The sequence below is a fragment of the Parasteatoda tepidariorum genome, chromosome 4 (assembly GCF_982258835.1).
Source record: "Parasteatoda tepidariorum strain Cologne lab strain chromosome 4, Ptep-v5.0, whole genome shotgun sequence".
Classification (NCBI taxonomy): domain Eukaryota; kingdom Metazoa; phylum Arthropoda; class Arachnida; order Araneae; family Theridiidae; genus Parasteatoda; species Parasteatoda tepidariorum.
In genome coordinates this window covers 22,010,162-22,025,975 of record NC_141758.1, presented here as the reverse complement: position 1 = coordinate 22,025,975, position 15,814 = coordinate 22,010,162, and the positions used below count along the sequence as shown (strand labels likewise).

The 15,814-nt window shown below is 32.5% G+C and overlaps 1 protein-coding gene across 1 annotated transcript in view; it reads right to left on the bottom strand.

Annotated features, from left to right (window-relative positions):
• Positions 1 to 1,386: 1,386 nt before the first annotated feature.
• LOC147810798 (uncharacterized) overlaps positions 1,387 to 15,814 on the bottom strand; it is a 31,498-nt gene continuing 17,070 nt past the window's right edge. The window contains exons 4-8 of the mRNA XM_087160752.1: positions 14,604 to 14,831; positions 13,414 to 13,638; positions 7,326 to 7,574; positions 4,153 to 4,383; positions 1,387 to 1,630 (exon numbers count right to left, since the gene is read on the bottom strand). Coding sequence (XP_087016878.1) covers positions 1,512 to 1,630; positions 4,153 to 4,383; positions 7,326 to 7,574; positions 13,414 to 13,638; positions 14,604 to 14,831 — 1,052 coding nt within the window. The 3' untranslated portion in view covers positions 1,387 to 1,511. The remainder of the gene's footprint in view (positions 1,631 to 4,152; positions 4,384 to 7,325; positions 7,575 to 13,413; positions 13,639 to 14,603; positions 14,832 to 15,814) is intronic.

Genomic DNA, 15,814 nt, shown 5'->3' with positions numbered 1-15,814 from the left:
AACTTGTAGTGGATTAATTTTCGAAAAACTGTTATCGGGACCCACGATGAAAAATAATACTCTTCGTGATTTCTCAAAAAGAGAGTGATCCCAATGAGCTTACTACAAAATATTGCTTAAGAAATACATGCTAAATGATGTTCCGGCTCCTATAATTTCACCTTTACTTGGGGATACAAAAAAAAACACTTGCACTTCAACTTACAGTGACTCATGTTCAGAAACAATTTTTCTTCCAGCAACCAGCGCTACACATCAGTTTACCTCGTGTACTGGTTGGTGATGAATGTCTACCCAATAATCTTAATTTTTTTTTGTATTTTTATTTGAAATTTCTTAATTAAGTTTAAATTAAATTTATTCTTTAAATTTTAATTGGTAATTTGTTTTAATGTTTATAAAAACTTAATTTACCAAAGTGTCCTTAACAAATAGGTTTGATAATACTACATAACTAAACCTGCCACATATACGTTCTCGAGAATCATATAAAAAAGCAAGTTTAACTGTCTCGAGTTTTGTTTCCTATAAAGAAGATTGTTTTCTGTGATGTATCGTTGCATTCAAAGGTCTATAGAGAAAAATAACAATAAATAACAGGACAAATAACAATATTTAAAAAAAAAAAAAATTAATGAAACATTGATGAATTAAAATTTTAAAACTAAACCAATTATTTTGCGAATATGAATTTTTATTGAATTCCAGTCCAGAAAAACAAAACATTTTTATAATTCTAAATAGATAAATTTTCTTTCAAAAAACGTTCTTTAAAGCAATAAAGGAAACGAAGTAAAAATAAAAATATGACTACCGAAGACGACGTCTTCAATGACTACCGGCCCCGGTAGCCATAAAACGAAACCTCTTCTATTGAGGGAGAGGCAAATGCCTAAAGTACCTCTCTCAGTATCCCGAAGATTTTGTATAGAAGTCCAGGAAAAAACATGAAATACATAAAAGTAATTTAGAAAAGAAAATCATCAAAAAATAAAAACTCACTTTTAACCAGGTTAAACAGCGATTTCATGAGCAAACCAAATGAAAAGGAAACACTTAAAACAAAAGGGAAACAACACTCCTTATTTAAGAAAAAGAATTCAGGGAAAAGATACGTAACATATTAATAGAATGCTTAACTTGACAGTTAAGCATTCTATTAATATGTTACGTATCTCTTCATTCACCGGTACCCCCTGAAGAGTCGATATTTCATTTTTATTTCCATTTTTATTTCCATATTTTCATTTTTATTTCGTTTCCTTTATTGCTACATATTGAATTCCAGTAGACTTTAGTAAGGACTTCATCGAACATAAATTTTTGTTTTGAAAATAATGTACTAACTATAAGTGTATAGAAATTAAGACCCATAGACCATTTCCTACTTGTTCATTAAATTATTTATTTAAATTCAAATACATAAAAAGTTCATTTGATTAAACATCAATAGAAATAAATATTGAAATTAAAAGGAATAAAGCATTTTGAAAATTTTTTAATTTGAAGTATTAAGATTTGGTTGAATTTCGCTTGAAAATGTTCAGAAAAAACTCTTTGAAAACTACACTTGAAACGTCCAGTTCATCAATAATACTGTCGATATCAGTAGATTCCTTTCTCACATCATCTAAATGAAACAAAAATCTAATTATACTAGAAAATTAACAATTTTTAAACCAACGATAAAAAATCTGAAGACAAACTTCGATATAAAATGCATTAAATCCAAATAAGTACATATTTAATGGGTGATTTAAACTTGAATTTTGAAGTTTTGCCTGCCGTTTTATTTAAAGGCTCAAAAATATTTCTTCCAATATTTGATCCAGGAGTTCCTTTGTCTTCTGGATTGGGTTCAAAATTATATGACTACGGAGTTGAACATTGATGGTATAAAAGCAATGAACAAAATTAACTAAGCTGCAAACTTTAAGATTTTATAAGTTTTAGTAATAAAAAAATAATTTAATTTTATGCAAGCTAGAACGGTTCTGTTATCAGCTTCTTCCGAGTTTCAAACAGGCTTGAATATTTTCAAAAACTAATTTTTATTTTAACAAATAACGTAATTTTAGCGATTGTCGGTATTCCTTAGCATTCGTTTTTTTGTGTGTTAACGATGTCGATCGTCATTGTACAAAGTTTGTAAATGCTGTGAGATATCGATCGACATTCCCCAACGTTTTTTACAATATCGAACAACATCGTTTTGTGATATTGAATATACGTTATGAAAGGGGTCCATTTTTATACACCGAAGAGCCATTACATTATGACCAACCTGCTAAAAACATGTAGGACCATCTTTATCCCTCAAAATTGCTAGCACCCACCTTGAGATTGATTCCACAAGGTGCTGATAGGTAGTCTGATAAGCCTAATGTGCCCCATGAAACCATTGCTCCTGGGCGAGAAACCATGAAAAGCTGGACGAGCCCATTGTTATAGATGGAGGTTGGTCATAACGTAATGGCTCTTTGGTGTATAGTACAATGGTTCGCAACGATATTGTACAATATTCGAAGATAAGTTCGTACGATACTGTTTTTGAGATATGTGCTACTTGGATCGTAATCCCAAAATTGGGTCTACTGTTCAGCAACGTTTTTTAAAAATAAAATTTGTTGAGGCGCGTCATCTTCCATCCAAACGATGTCATTCAGCGCATAGTGTAGCAGCAATTCTGGTATGCTGTTAATTAACAACATGGCTACATAGCGTCAGCCTGTTACTAAGCATATGTTATAATCCCCGATGGTGGCGCTTAATCGCAAAATTTCAGAACGTCAACTATTGTGCCTGAAATTGTGAGCCACATTTTTTATAGGTTTTCTTCGTTGAATATCTAGTGAACATGGTTCTTTGATTTTTTTAATTTATTTATTTTAATTTTACTTTATTTATTTTAATTTTACTTTATTTATTTTATTTATCATGTACATTGACTCTATCTTTGCGCTTCATAGAGTCAATATTTTTTTCATACTCATGTGTTTTTTGTGTGTTCAATGCTTTTATCATTCATGTGATTCCTTGTTCATGTGTTTTTGGATGTGGGCAGAGCTGCTTTTTGTGAGTCGAGCATAGCGTACCAGATTTCGTGATACAGGTACCTATTAACACTGTAATTAAGGTTTTCGCATGCGCTGAACTTTTTGTAACGAAAAAAATGGGTGCCTCAAATTCGAAAATGTCGAGTCTCTGTACCTATAAATCCGTAACCATTGTCGTTTTTAGAATCACAAGCTTATACCTCCGAATATACTACATCTGAAATTTCCTCATCTCGATTGCTTGAATGACCACTGGAGGTCCATAAAAAGCGCAAAGGTTTTTTTATAACCATCTCATTCTCACAACTGTATTTCAATTAGAGTGGATTGACATGCAGTTGTAAGAATTTTTATAGTTTTTCTTTTCTTTTTTTTCTTTGTCAGCGGCGCCCTTTGACCACGGCCAGCTCGACCATTGTAACTATTTTGAAAATTAGCGCGAAGAAAGAAATCGATTTTCCCTGGAAACGTGAAACATATCTTAAGGCCCGGTTTCTTAGGACGCATAGGCGATACAAAACGTTAGCTTGAAGCGAGCGCTAACCTCTGATTGGTCAATTTGCGCGTTAGACGTCATCGAACACTCAGCTTGAACGACAACTGCCGTCCGAATCAATTGCATTTGGATTACACTAGCTGCTGAAGCAATGGCGGACAACAGCCAACAGATTATTGAAATCTGCCAACATTTTGATTTCGAGGAGAAATTAATCTCCAAAATTTAAAAAATGACCTAATTTGTATATTGTAAGATATAAATCATACAAAGATTCCGCGCTTAAAACAATCTGTGGTCACAGATTAAAAGGTCATTTTTCCCCTCTTAAGCACTGGTCTACAATAACACATATAAAGTTAAAAACGAGCTACAGATCAAAATAAAAAAATTTTTATGTCATTCGCGCATGCGCAATGCGAGATAATGTCTGAGGTGAAACGACTGCTCACTCTGAGTTTACAAAACAGTATCTTGTTGGGGTCAGGGTAGGTCAACTTTCAGCTGACGCCCAGAGGTGGCCCTTGTCTTAAGAAACCATTTTTCTTGATTATTTTCGTGATTCGCGCTTTTATTAAAATTATGTAACACTTTATTTACCACACTTCTCTTCATCACTTCCATCTGAACAGTCCCTGTCATGATCGCAAAGAAGTCCTTTCGGAAGGCATTTATTTTCATCGCATCTGAAATGAGTTTCCTCGTCGCAATCAGAAACTTCGCAGTTTTCTTCATCACTTCCGTTCGTGCAATCCTTCTGTCCGTTACATCTAGATTCTTGAGGAACACATTCTTTGTTGCCGCAATAAAATCCTCCGCATCTGGATTCGGCTGGAGAAAAAAACACACACAGTCAAAAATCATTCCACTTCTCAGATAGCTATACAAGGTTTCTTTTCACTCCACAAAAGCCTTTTAATGTAAACCTAAAAAGGTTTGTAATACGGTTTACGTGTAAACCTTTTGATCTTAAAACGATATCTGTGACAATCTGCTCTATTCCACGCACATTACTCTAATCAAAAACCTAGGAAAACAACCTTCTACGTAAAAACCTTAAAGCGAGGTTGACTTAGTGTTTTTAAGAGCGATTTTTTTTTGTTTTTAATAAATCTTGTCTCAAGGTGTTATAGTGTTTCTTTTTGCAAAGTCTTGTAGGCTTAGCCAAACTCCACCTTGTCATGAGATTTTAATGAACAATGCAATTCGATTTTATAGCTAGTGTGACGTCAGCTAAAACGTCATCATGGGCTTAAGTGAAAATGTTTAAAAAAGGTTTAAAAAAAACATTTTTTATTCCTTTTAGGATGAAAGGTTTGAAAGTAGAATATTTTTGCTTTATTGAAAAAAGGTTTAACATTTATGTGTGCTAACATTTATGTGACAATAAAAAGAAAACTTCGACACACGATTTTTTTTAATAAAGCTTGTCTCAAGGTGAAAATAATCTTAAATCTTGGCAATTATAATGTTTCTTTTCGCAAAGTCTTGTATACTTACTTAAAATCCACCTTGTCATGATATTTTTATGGACAATGCAATTTGATTTTATAGCTAGTGTGACGTCAGTTAAAACGTCACTAAGAATCTTGAGTGACAATACTTTTTAAAGAAGCTTTAAAAAATAATTTTTAATCCTTTTAGTATGAAAGGTTTGAAAGTGCAATATTTTTGCTTTATTGAAAAAAGGTTTAACATTCATGTGACAATAAAGAAAAAATTCCGACACATGGTTGCCGTAAGGTTTCATGCCTTCTGTGTTAGAGTTCACTATTTTATGAACTTAAAATGATTCAGCCAACTGTATTCTTAAATGCTTTATTACTTTACTGTTTTCAACATTTTAAAGAATTTATTTTTGGACTTATTAAAGATTTTTTTTGTTTTATGGAGATGGTGTAACTAAGCAACACCGTCTGGGATATGAAACAACATAAACTTAAAATGATGTATTAAAATATTATTGCTTTTAGAATCAGAGTCTGCTTCATTTAATTCGACGAGCTTCTTCATTTCCATCACTTTCGTGTACAGATAATTTCATCGACAAGATCATTTCGTTGAGAAGGTCGTTACGTCATCTGCCTTTTTTCATAATTTAATGTATTTTTAAGTGTCTTATTATTTTTTAACTTTACCTAAAGCAAACTTTGTATCCTTCATGACTATTATCAGAAAAAAATTTTCTTTAAGATTTGAAATGACTTACTCCTTTTTATTATACTGAGCCTTTATTTAATCGGTGTTTTAGTGGTATTTTATTATAATTTCCTTATAAGACTGTTTGTTTATGTTTAGTTTTTGAAGATAATAAATAATATATTATGGATTAGCACCGCGAAGCAATTAATATAATTACTGCAAAAGATTCTTGATACAGCATGTAAAATTGATTTTAATTTCGTTTTCTTATTTTTTTAAAAAATAAATTGATAGTTGGTTAGGAGAATTTAACAGAGATTGGTAGATGTATCAACAGTTGCTTTTTTTAATTCTTTAATTGCAATTGCGCAAGGATTGTCCTCAGATTATTACTAAGCAAAATTATTTGACCGTTGTCAACTACCTATTGTGAATCTAATCAGATATTAACAATCAAACAATATTTAGGATCCACAATGTGTGACGCTAACAATCAAACGATAATTAGACTCCACATTGTGTGATGTTAACAATCAAACAACATTTAGGATCCGCAATGTGTGATGTTAACAATCAAACGATATTTAGAATCCACACAATGTGTGACGTTATCAATCAAACAATATTTAGGATTCACAATGTGTGACGCTAACAATCAAACGATAATTAGAATCCACAATGTGTGATGTTAACAATCAAACAATATTTAGGATCCGCAATGTGTGACGTTAACAATCAAACGTTAATTAGAATCCACAATGTGTGACGTTAACAATCAAACGATATTTAGAATCCGCAATGTGAGACGTTAACAATCAAACGATATTTAGAATCCACACAATGTGTGATCAATCAAACAATATTTAGGATCCACAATGTGTGACGCTAACAATCAAACGATAATTAGAATCCACATTGTGTGACGTTAACAATCAGACAATATTTAGGATCCGCAATGTGTGACGTTAACAATTAAACGGTTCTACTCTGTTCGGTAGTAATCACAACCTATTTAAATGCAAAGTACTTTTATTAATGAAAGGAAACTTCATGGCAAATTCTCTCTCCTCTGTGTAAGTAAGTATTTTGAAGTTGAAAAACTCTTGTAGTAGACCATGGAATTTCATATTCTGAAGATCCGCCGTGGACAGATCGTAAAAACACCTAGTAGAACACCGAAGTCAAGAATCATTGGCTGCAGGTGAGTGACCACAGCTGCACAGGGACAGAGGGTGCGCGGTATAGGTGCTCGTTGAACTGTTCTACCGTAAAGTGCTCGACTTCGCGTGCGGGTCGTCGGGTACCAAAGCAGGGTAGTCATTCTCACTTCAGAGTTTCAAAATTGCGATGGCATGTCTTCTGATTATCCTTATTTATGCTTCCCAGACCGTCGCCAATACCTCATTGCGCAGCTCTAATGCTGCATAAAAAAAGTATATGCCTACCTATCTATCAAAAATGCCGATTTTTTTTTCAGACTGTCTAAATACAAATAAACTATTTCAAGATTACGCTGAACTCACTTTTTTCCGAACTTTAAAATACCAATTGGAGGTGAAACAGAATTCGCCATGAAAAGTTTCTCTCGTGGAATAGGGTCCTCATGAAAAACGATTAAAAATAAAACTTACAGCAATTTCTTTCATCAGTCTTATCGAAGCAATCAAAACGACCGTCACAAATTTGCTCTTTTGGGATGCAGTGTTCACTCCAGCATTGGAACTCCCCCTCCATACAATAATTGGATGTGGATGGGCAGCCATCTTCGTCTTCCCCATCAGAGCAATGCTCAATACCATCGCAAACAAAATTCCACGGAATGCAAAAACCAATGTTGCATCTGAATTTTCGGGGTGAGCATTCTTCCATTCGATTGAAATCTGAAACAGAAAAAGACTTCGCTTAGTGTAAAATATTTTTGGTCCATGTAGCTATCGAGCTCTTATATCTAAATGTAGTTAGAAAATTACGTCATGCAGGGCTTTGTTTGATTTTCGGATTAGTTAGTTAACTGATAAAATTACCTAAATGAGACGAAACAAGCATGCCTATAAAAAATACCTATCAGTATTGAACTGAAATATATCAATCCTCCATTTTTAAACACGTCTGACATGCTGAAAACAATTTGCAATTGAAAAGCACCCCTCATTATACCAGGCGCTTCCAACTTACATGAGGCCGGGGTCCGCAATTAAAAACACCAGTCAAATGGCGGGCAGCAACTCTATCAAAGTTTTATATAGGTCTCTTTTATGTTTGAAAGAACATTAAATATAACTGTCGGAATTTTATCAAGTTATACAAAACAAGTATTGTATTATTAATTGAAATAAGTAGATTTTTAAAAATATTTAATTGCATATTAAAAAATTCTTGCTACAATAACTTCGATGTGACCCTATGTTTTAAACAATTAATGTAATTAATGTAATGTAATTAACGATGAGATTTAAAGCTTAAAAGTATTAAACCCCATATAGATTTTTCACGAAAATTGTCCACAAATGACAACTATTATATAGTTCGCGGGGCACAAAATAAGGGCTTCGCCGGCCACCACTTGGTAACCACTGATTTAAACGAAGTTAATCTGAATAAAGAGTTGTACCAAGTTTGTGCATCACTTCAACTCCCAGAGGAAACTGTTATCCTAAGGGTATCCAACTTATATGTTAAGGATTCAAACCAAGTTTCTTAACCCAAAAATATCACAATTTAAGCCTAAATAAAATGGGTGACAATTTTGGTGTTTTGATTCGAAAAATTTGAAAGTTTTGAGCGATACATTCATATTTGTTCAGTTCGTGCTAATTGGCCAATTTTGCAGAGTATTAGATTCCGCTTTGAAAAGAAAGTTGCGAAACGTGGCACAGTTAGTAAGGCATCAATACAAATAGTCCTTGCGATAGCAAAGTTTAAAAATGCTGCCTTTTCTTTTTATATATAAATTTTAAGACTCAGAACTATTCATCTAGTTTTGTTCACAGTGGGCATTTTTTTTCTTCCTCTTTTCAAGCTATGTAGTAAGCTTCCTCTTTTCAAGCTAAGTAGTAAGCTTCCTCTTTTCAAGCTATGTAGTAAACTTCCTCTTTTCAAGCTATGTAGTAAGCTTCCTCTTTTCAAGCTATGTTTTCAGCATTAAAGTAAAAATCTGTATATTAAAATAAAGCAAAAATCTGTATATTTTACTTATATGCCAGAAAAAATTTTCAGATTTTTGGGGAAGATCCTATATTTAATGTGATAGCAAAATTTATATAGTAACATTTTATTCTTGTTTAAATAAGGGCGATGTAAAGTGATTTTACTACCTTTACATTTTAATAATTTAAACTTAGATGGCCTGAGAGCGCTTTAAAAATGTTTTTTATTGTTGCCTAATTTTCAACAAAACGCATTGTCAAGTGAAAAAGGCATTTTCCTATCACTGTAAAAAACTTTTTTAAACGCGTAAAAGTTGAAAGGCATGCTTCATACTTATTCTCATTCCTTTATATCAAACGATTAAAAGTAACAAATAATTATTAAAGATTATTTTTTGCATGGACTATCTTAAGACAAACGAGTTATATAATTGAGTGCAAAGAATTTTCGGTTCGATTAAGAATTTTTTCAGATATTCATCTTATTCTCAACAGCGTTTCATGTTTGCCACGGTAGAGGGAAGCATTTGTAGAGGCTGATTCAACTTCCAGTATAAGATTCAGGTGGAAAAATTTCTGCTGTTGTAAACCAAATTGTATAAATACGCATCTTAACTATTATGTAATTGCAAATGAATTTAGGATAATTTCCCAATTTTTTTTAACATCTTTATATGATATTTTGAAATATGAAGAACACATTTTTTCACAAAAACACGGCCCAAAAATTAAATTAAGAAAAACTAATTATTCCCTGTATATACTAAGGCTACTGCACTGTCTAATTAAGGGGCACTAGTATATACAAACAAATCCGGATCGTCAAAAAAAGAAATAGTCACTTTAATGTTATGACGTCAGATGAGGACCTCAAGACTTCCGGTAGCGTTTGTTTGTTTTTTTAGGATAGATGGTGATTAGGAAAAATTCCTAAATATTGTAATTATAATATTAAAAAGCCCAAACAATCTCTCCTGAATAAACTAGTGAAATCATATTTCCCAGATAGCATTTGGTCCATATGACTTTAAAACAATTTCTATAAACTAACCATAATTTTTTGAGGAAAAACATTTAAAATTCATCGTCAAAACAGCTTTTTCTTTATTTATTTAAAAGAGAGAAAATATTTTGGTTAAGGTTAAATTACGCTAACAGTTATCATATATATATATATACTACCACTTTAGTCTGATTCCATTGCTTAAAATATCATCTGAACAACTATTTTTAACAAAGTGTAGCCTCTTACCTTAAGGCCTGTATAGACGATCGAAGTTCTTAAACGAAGATTGATTGATATTGATGGAAACTTGTTTTGCTTTGAGTTCAAGCTTGTTTCGCCTAAGCGATCATTCAAGTGCTTGGTCCAAGTCCTTGGATGGCAATAGAACATGTTCTATTTTCCATCCAAGTTTGTTTTTTCTCCCTTAACCAATCAGCGTCTAAGATTTTGTGACGCCAACAGGCAGGCATCAGTTTATTTCATTTCGTTGTCTGCTCTCATATGTTTTAGTTCAAATAAACTGATCTGTTACGGTTTATTTATGCTATTATGATTTTATTTGAAATTATTTAGTAATTTTAAACTTATGTATGTGTTATTTTATATTGCTAAATATGAACAATGCGCATGCGCAAAATTTTATTCCCTGCATTGCGCATGCGCAACTTTTTCTGTTGACCAATCAGTGACATTCAAGAACTTGGAAAGTGTCGACGAATCATCCAATTTCTTGGACAGTGAAATCCCTCTAATTTCTCTAATTTCACGAATTCAATGCATTTAGATCGCGTAAACAGGCCTTTAGTTCGCGAAAAACCAAATCATAAGATCTAAAGTTATTTATCTCTTTTTCTTTATAAGTAGATTTTTAAAAATATTTAATTGCATATTAAAAAATTCTTGCTACAATAACTTCGATGTGACCCTATGTTTTAAACAATTAATGTAATTAATGTAATGTAATTAACGATGAGATTTAAAGCTTAAAAGTATTAAACCCCATATAGATTTTTCACGAAAATTGTCCACAAATGACAACTATTATATAGTTCGCGGGGCACAAAATAAGGGCTTCGCCGGCCACCACTTGGTAACCACTGATTTAAACGAAGTTAATCTGAATAAAGAGTTGTACCAAGTTTGTGCATCACTTCAACTCCCAGAGGAAACTGTTATCCTAAGGGTATCCAACTTATATGTTAAGGATTCAAACCAAGTTTCTTAACCCAAAAATATCACAATTTAAGCCTAAATAAAACGGGTGACAATTTTGGTGTTTTGATTCGAAAAATTTGAAAGTTTTGAGCGATACATTCATATTTGTTCAGTTCGTGCTAATTGGCCAATTTTGCAGAGTATTAGATTCCGCTTTGAAAAGAAAGTTGCGAAACGTGGCACAGTTAGTAAGGCATCAATACAAATAGTCCTTGCGATAGCAAAGTTTAAAAATGCTGCCTTTTCTTTTTATATATAAATTTTAAGACTCAGAACTATTCATCTAGTTTTGTTCACAGTGGGCATTTTTTTTCTTCCTCTTTTCAAGCTATGTAGTAAGCTTCCTCTTTTCAAGCTAAGTAGTAAGCTTCCTCTTTTCAAGCTATGTAGTAAACTTCCTCTTTTCAAGCTATGTAGTAAGCTTCCTCTTTTCAAGCTATGTTTTCAGCATTAAAGTAAAAATCTGTATATTAAAATAAAGCAAAAATCTGTATATTTTACTTATATGCCAGAAAAAATTTTCAGATTTTTGGGGAAGATCCTATATTTAATGTGATAGCAAAATTTATATAGTAACATTTTATTCTTGTTTAAATAAGGGCGATGTAAAGTGATTTTACTACCTTTACATTTTAATAATTTAAACTTAGATGGCCTGAGAGCGCTTTAAAAATGTTTTTTATTGTTGCCTAATTTTCAACAAAACGCATTGTCAAGTGAAAAAGGCATTTTCCTATCACTGTAAAAAACTTTTTTAAACGCGTAAAAGTTGAAAGGCATGCTTCATACTTATTCTCATTCCTTTATATCAAACGATTAAAAGTAACAAATAATTATTAAAGATTATTTTTTGCATGGACTATCTTAAGACAAACGAGTTATATAATTGAGTGCAAAGAATTTTCGGTTCGATTAAGAATTTTTTCAGATATTCATCTTATTCTCAACAGCGTTTCATGTTTGCCACGGTAGAGGGAAGCATTTGTAGAGGCTGATTCAACTTCCAGTATAAGATTCAGGTGGAAAAATTTCTGCTGTTGTAAACCAAATTGTATAAATACGCATCTTAACTATTATGTAATTGCAAATGAATTTAGGATAATTTCCCAATTTTTTTTTAACATCTTTATATGATATTTTGAAATATGAAGAACACATTTTTTCACAAAAACACGGCCCAAAAATTAAATTAAGAAAAACTAATTATTCCCTGTATATACTAAGGCTACTGTACTGTCTAATTAAGGGGCACTAGTATATACAAACAAATCCGGATCGTCAAAAAAAGAAATAGTCACTTTAATGTTATGACGTCAGATGAGGACCTCAAGACTTCCGGTAGCGTTTGTTTGTTTTTTTAGGATAGATGGTGATTAGGAAAAATTCCTAAATATTGTAATTATAATATTAAAAAGCCCAAACAATCTCTCCTGAATAAACTAGTGAAATCATATTTCCCAGATAGCATTTGGTCCATATGACTTTAAAACAATTTCTATAAACTAACCATAATTTTTTGAGGAAAAACATTTAAAATTCATCGTCAAAACAGCTTTTTCTTTATTTATTTAAAAGGGAGAAAATATTTTGGTTAAGGTTAAATTACGCTAACAGTTATCATATATATATATACTACCACTTTAGTCTGATTCCATTGCTTAAAATATCATCTGAACAACTATTTTTAACAAAGTGTAGCCTCTTACCTTAAGGCCTGTATAGACGATCGAAGTTCTTAAACGAAGATTGATTGATATTGATGGAAACTTGTTTTGCTTTGAGTTCAAGCTTGTTTCGCCTAAGCGATCATTCAAGTGCTTGGTCCAAGTCCTTGGATGGCAATAGAACATGTTCTATTTTCCATCCAAGTTTGTTTTTTCTCCCTTAACCAATCAGCGTCTAAGATTTTGTGACGCCAACAGGCAGGCATCAGTTTATTTCATTTCGTTGTCTGCTCTCATATGTTTTAGTTCAAATAAACTGATCTGTTACGGTTTATTTATGCTATTATGATTTTATTTGAAATTATTTAGTAATTTTAAACTTATGTATGTGTTATTTTATATTGCTAAATATGAACAATGCGCATGCGCAAAATTTTATTCCCTGCATTGCGCATGCGCAACTTTTTCTGTTGACCAATCAGTGACATTCAAGAACTTGGAAAGTGTCGACGAATCATCCAATTTCTTGGACAGTGAAATCCCTCTAATTTCTCTAATTTCACGAATTCAATGCATTTAGATCGCGTAAACAGGCCTTTAGTTCGCGAAAAACCAAATCATAAGATCTAAAGTTATTTATCTCTTTTTCTTTATTTTGCACTTTGTAAATTTTAAAAATGTCACTTACCACAGCCTTTTTCATCGACACCATTGGAACAGTGTTGAAGTCCGTCACAGAGGAGGCGTTTATGGATGCATCCATCCCCACACTGAAAATTATATTTTTCAGTACACCAAGGAGTACAACCTTCTTCGTCAGAACCATCAACGCAATCTTTTTTGTTATCACATCTATGAATAGAACGTACGCATTTTCCATCTCCACAGAAAAAACCTTGGCAGGTTGATGCAGCTAAATTTAATGAAACAAACAAATTTTTACTTTCTTGAAAAATGTAGAGACACTATGAAATGTGGCTCAACTTTCTGTTTATCAAAATTGATTGCTGTTGTTGTGTCTTATCCTCCAATGCCTGATTAAGTCAGACAAGGTTCATCAGACCGTTGACCCTAATAAAATCGAGGACCAGAAGGGGGAATAAGTGCATGCCCTTTCTGGAAAATCCCAAACAGTCCAGGATGTTTTCGGGAGAAGCCTGCTCAGTTTGACATTTGGAACAGACCTCGAAGATTCTCCTGCCTTCGAAAAACGAGAGACTTTTTGTGTCACCACTTGGTAATCTGAAAATTGCGGTTTTAAAAGCTCTGTCACAATTGAGGGCGAATAAAGAACCTGACTCCTTTCCCGCATACCAGTGATGGCAGGGAACAAATTCATAGAATCTCCCTTCATTCAAAATTCTTAATTCACAACGCTTACTTATTAACCGCTTCTCTGATGTATGTATATATATTGCAAATATTTATTATCCCGAGAAAATTAACAACATTCCTCAGTTATTATTTAATTTGGAATATTTCTCGAGGTTCTTCATATCACAAAGCACATTAAAATAATAATAAATGGCAATTTCGAAATAGGAAGCAGTTTCAAATATCCGTTTTGAACAAGTTCATACTCAAGTTAATTAACGGACTAAGACAACCTCGATTTAATGTTTTTATACATAAGGTTGTTTTCCAAGGTTTTGGATTAAAGTAACGTGAGTAGAATAGAGCAGATGGTCACAGATCACATTTCAAGGTTAAATGGTTTATGCGTAAACCGCATAACAAATTTTAGTAGGTTTACCATAAAAGTGTTTTGGTGAGTGAAAATAAACCTTATTTTGCTATCTGGGTCTGGGGAGTTGGGGAGCGAAGGGAGCAGATTCGGAGCTTCCAAATATTTTAAACTACAAATAAAGTTTTATTTACTGCAATTTGATTCGTCACTCTTATCTTCACAGTTATACACTCCATTACACTCGTATGATTTCAGGACGCATTGCCCGCTTCTACATCGAAATTTGGTTTCTGAGTCACATACTCTGGCATGGCAATCACGTTCGTCACTGTTATCTTCGCAAGATTTGTATCCATCGCAAATACGCCTTTCATCAACACAATAATATCCATCGTCGCACCGAAATCCGAATGGACAAGCTGTAAGAAGAAAAAGAAAAATCTTTAAAATAAATATCGATTCCAGTTACAAATAAATAGGCTAATAATAGGTAAGAGAACCAAAACTTTTGATTTTTTTTAATAATATTCCATGATTTTTTATTATTATTTTATTTATTTTCTCTAAATGTAAAACAGTTAGCTTGCTTCTCTTTCCGTATAGTTCAATTTCTTTTTTCCCTTCCCTCCCAGAAAGTATGCTACCTTACGTCAACCTTGTTTTCTTTTTACTATCACGAAAATGTTTGTACTAAAAACCTTTTTTTAATAGAGAAAAATATTGCAGTTTCAAACCTTTCATCCTAAAAGGATTAAAAATTATTTTTTAAAGCTTCTTTAAAAAATATTGTCAGCTAAGGTCCTTAATAGCATTTTAGCTGACGTCACACTAGCGATAGGATCAAATTGCATTGTCCATTAAAATTTCAAGACAAGGTATATTTTACCTAAGCATGCCAAACTTTACGAAAAGAAATCTTATAATTACCTAGATTTAAGATTATTTTCACCTTAAGGCTAGCTTAATCGGAGGATTTTTCTCACGTTGAGACCACCTCGATTTAAGGTTTTTAAATATAATGTTGTTTTCCAAGGTTTTGTATTAGCAGTGTTTCCCAAACTTATGAATTTTGTGTACCCTTTCTAAATTTTTCGCAATGCTGTGTACTACTAATAAAAAGATGAATGTATTTTTTACTATAAAAAATTTGCACAAAAGTTAAAATCACTACTTGGCGTTGACCCCACTATATTGAATGTTAACTCTGGAAAAAATAGCCAATGGAAAAATACGTAATCGTAAATTTCCGTGGCTAGCTTTATTTTTAAATGAAATTTTTTGAAATTCTCGTTTGTTCCAAGATATTTCGCATAAGTGCACGTACCCCAGCTAAACTGTTCCCGTACCCTTGGGTATACGCGTACCATAGTTTGGGAAACACTGGATTAGGATAATGTGCGTA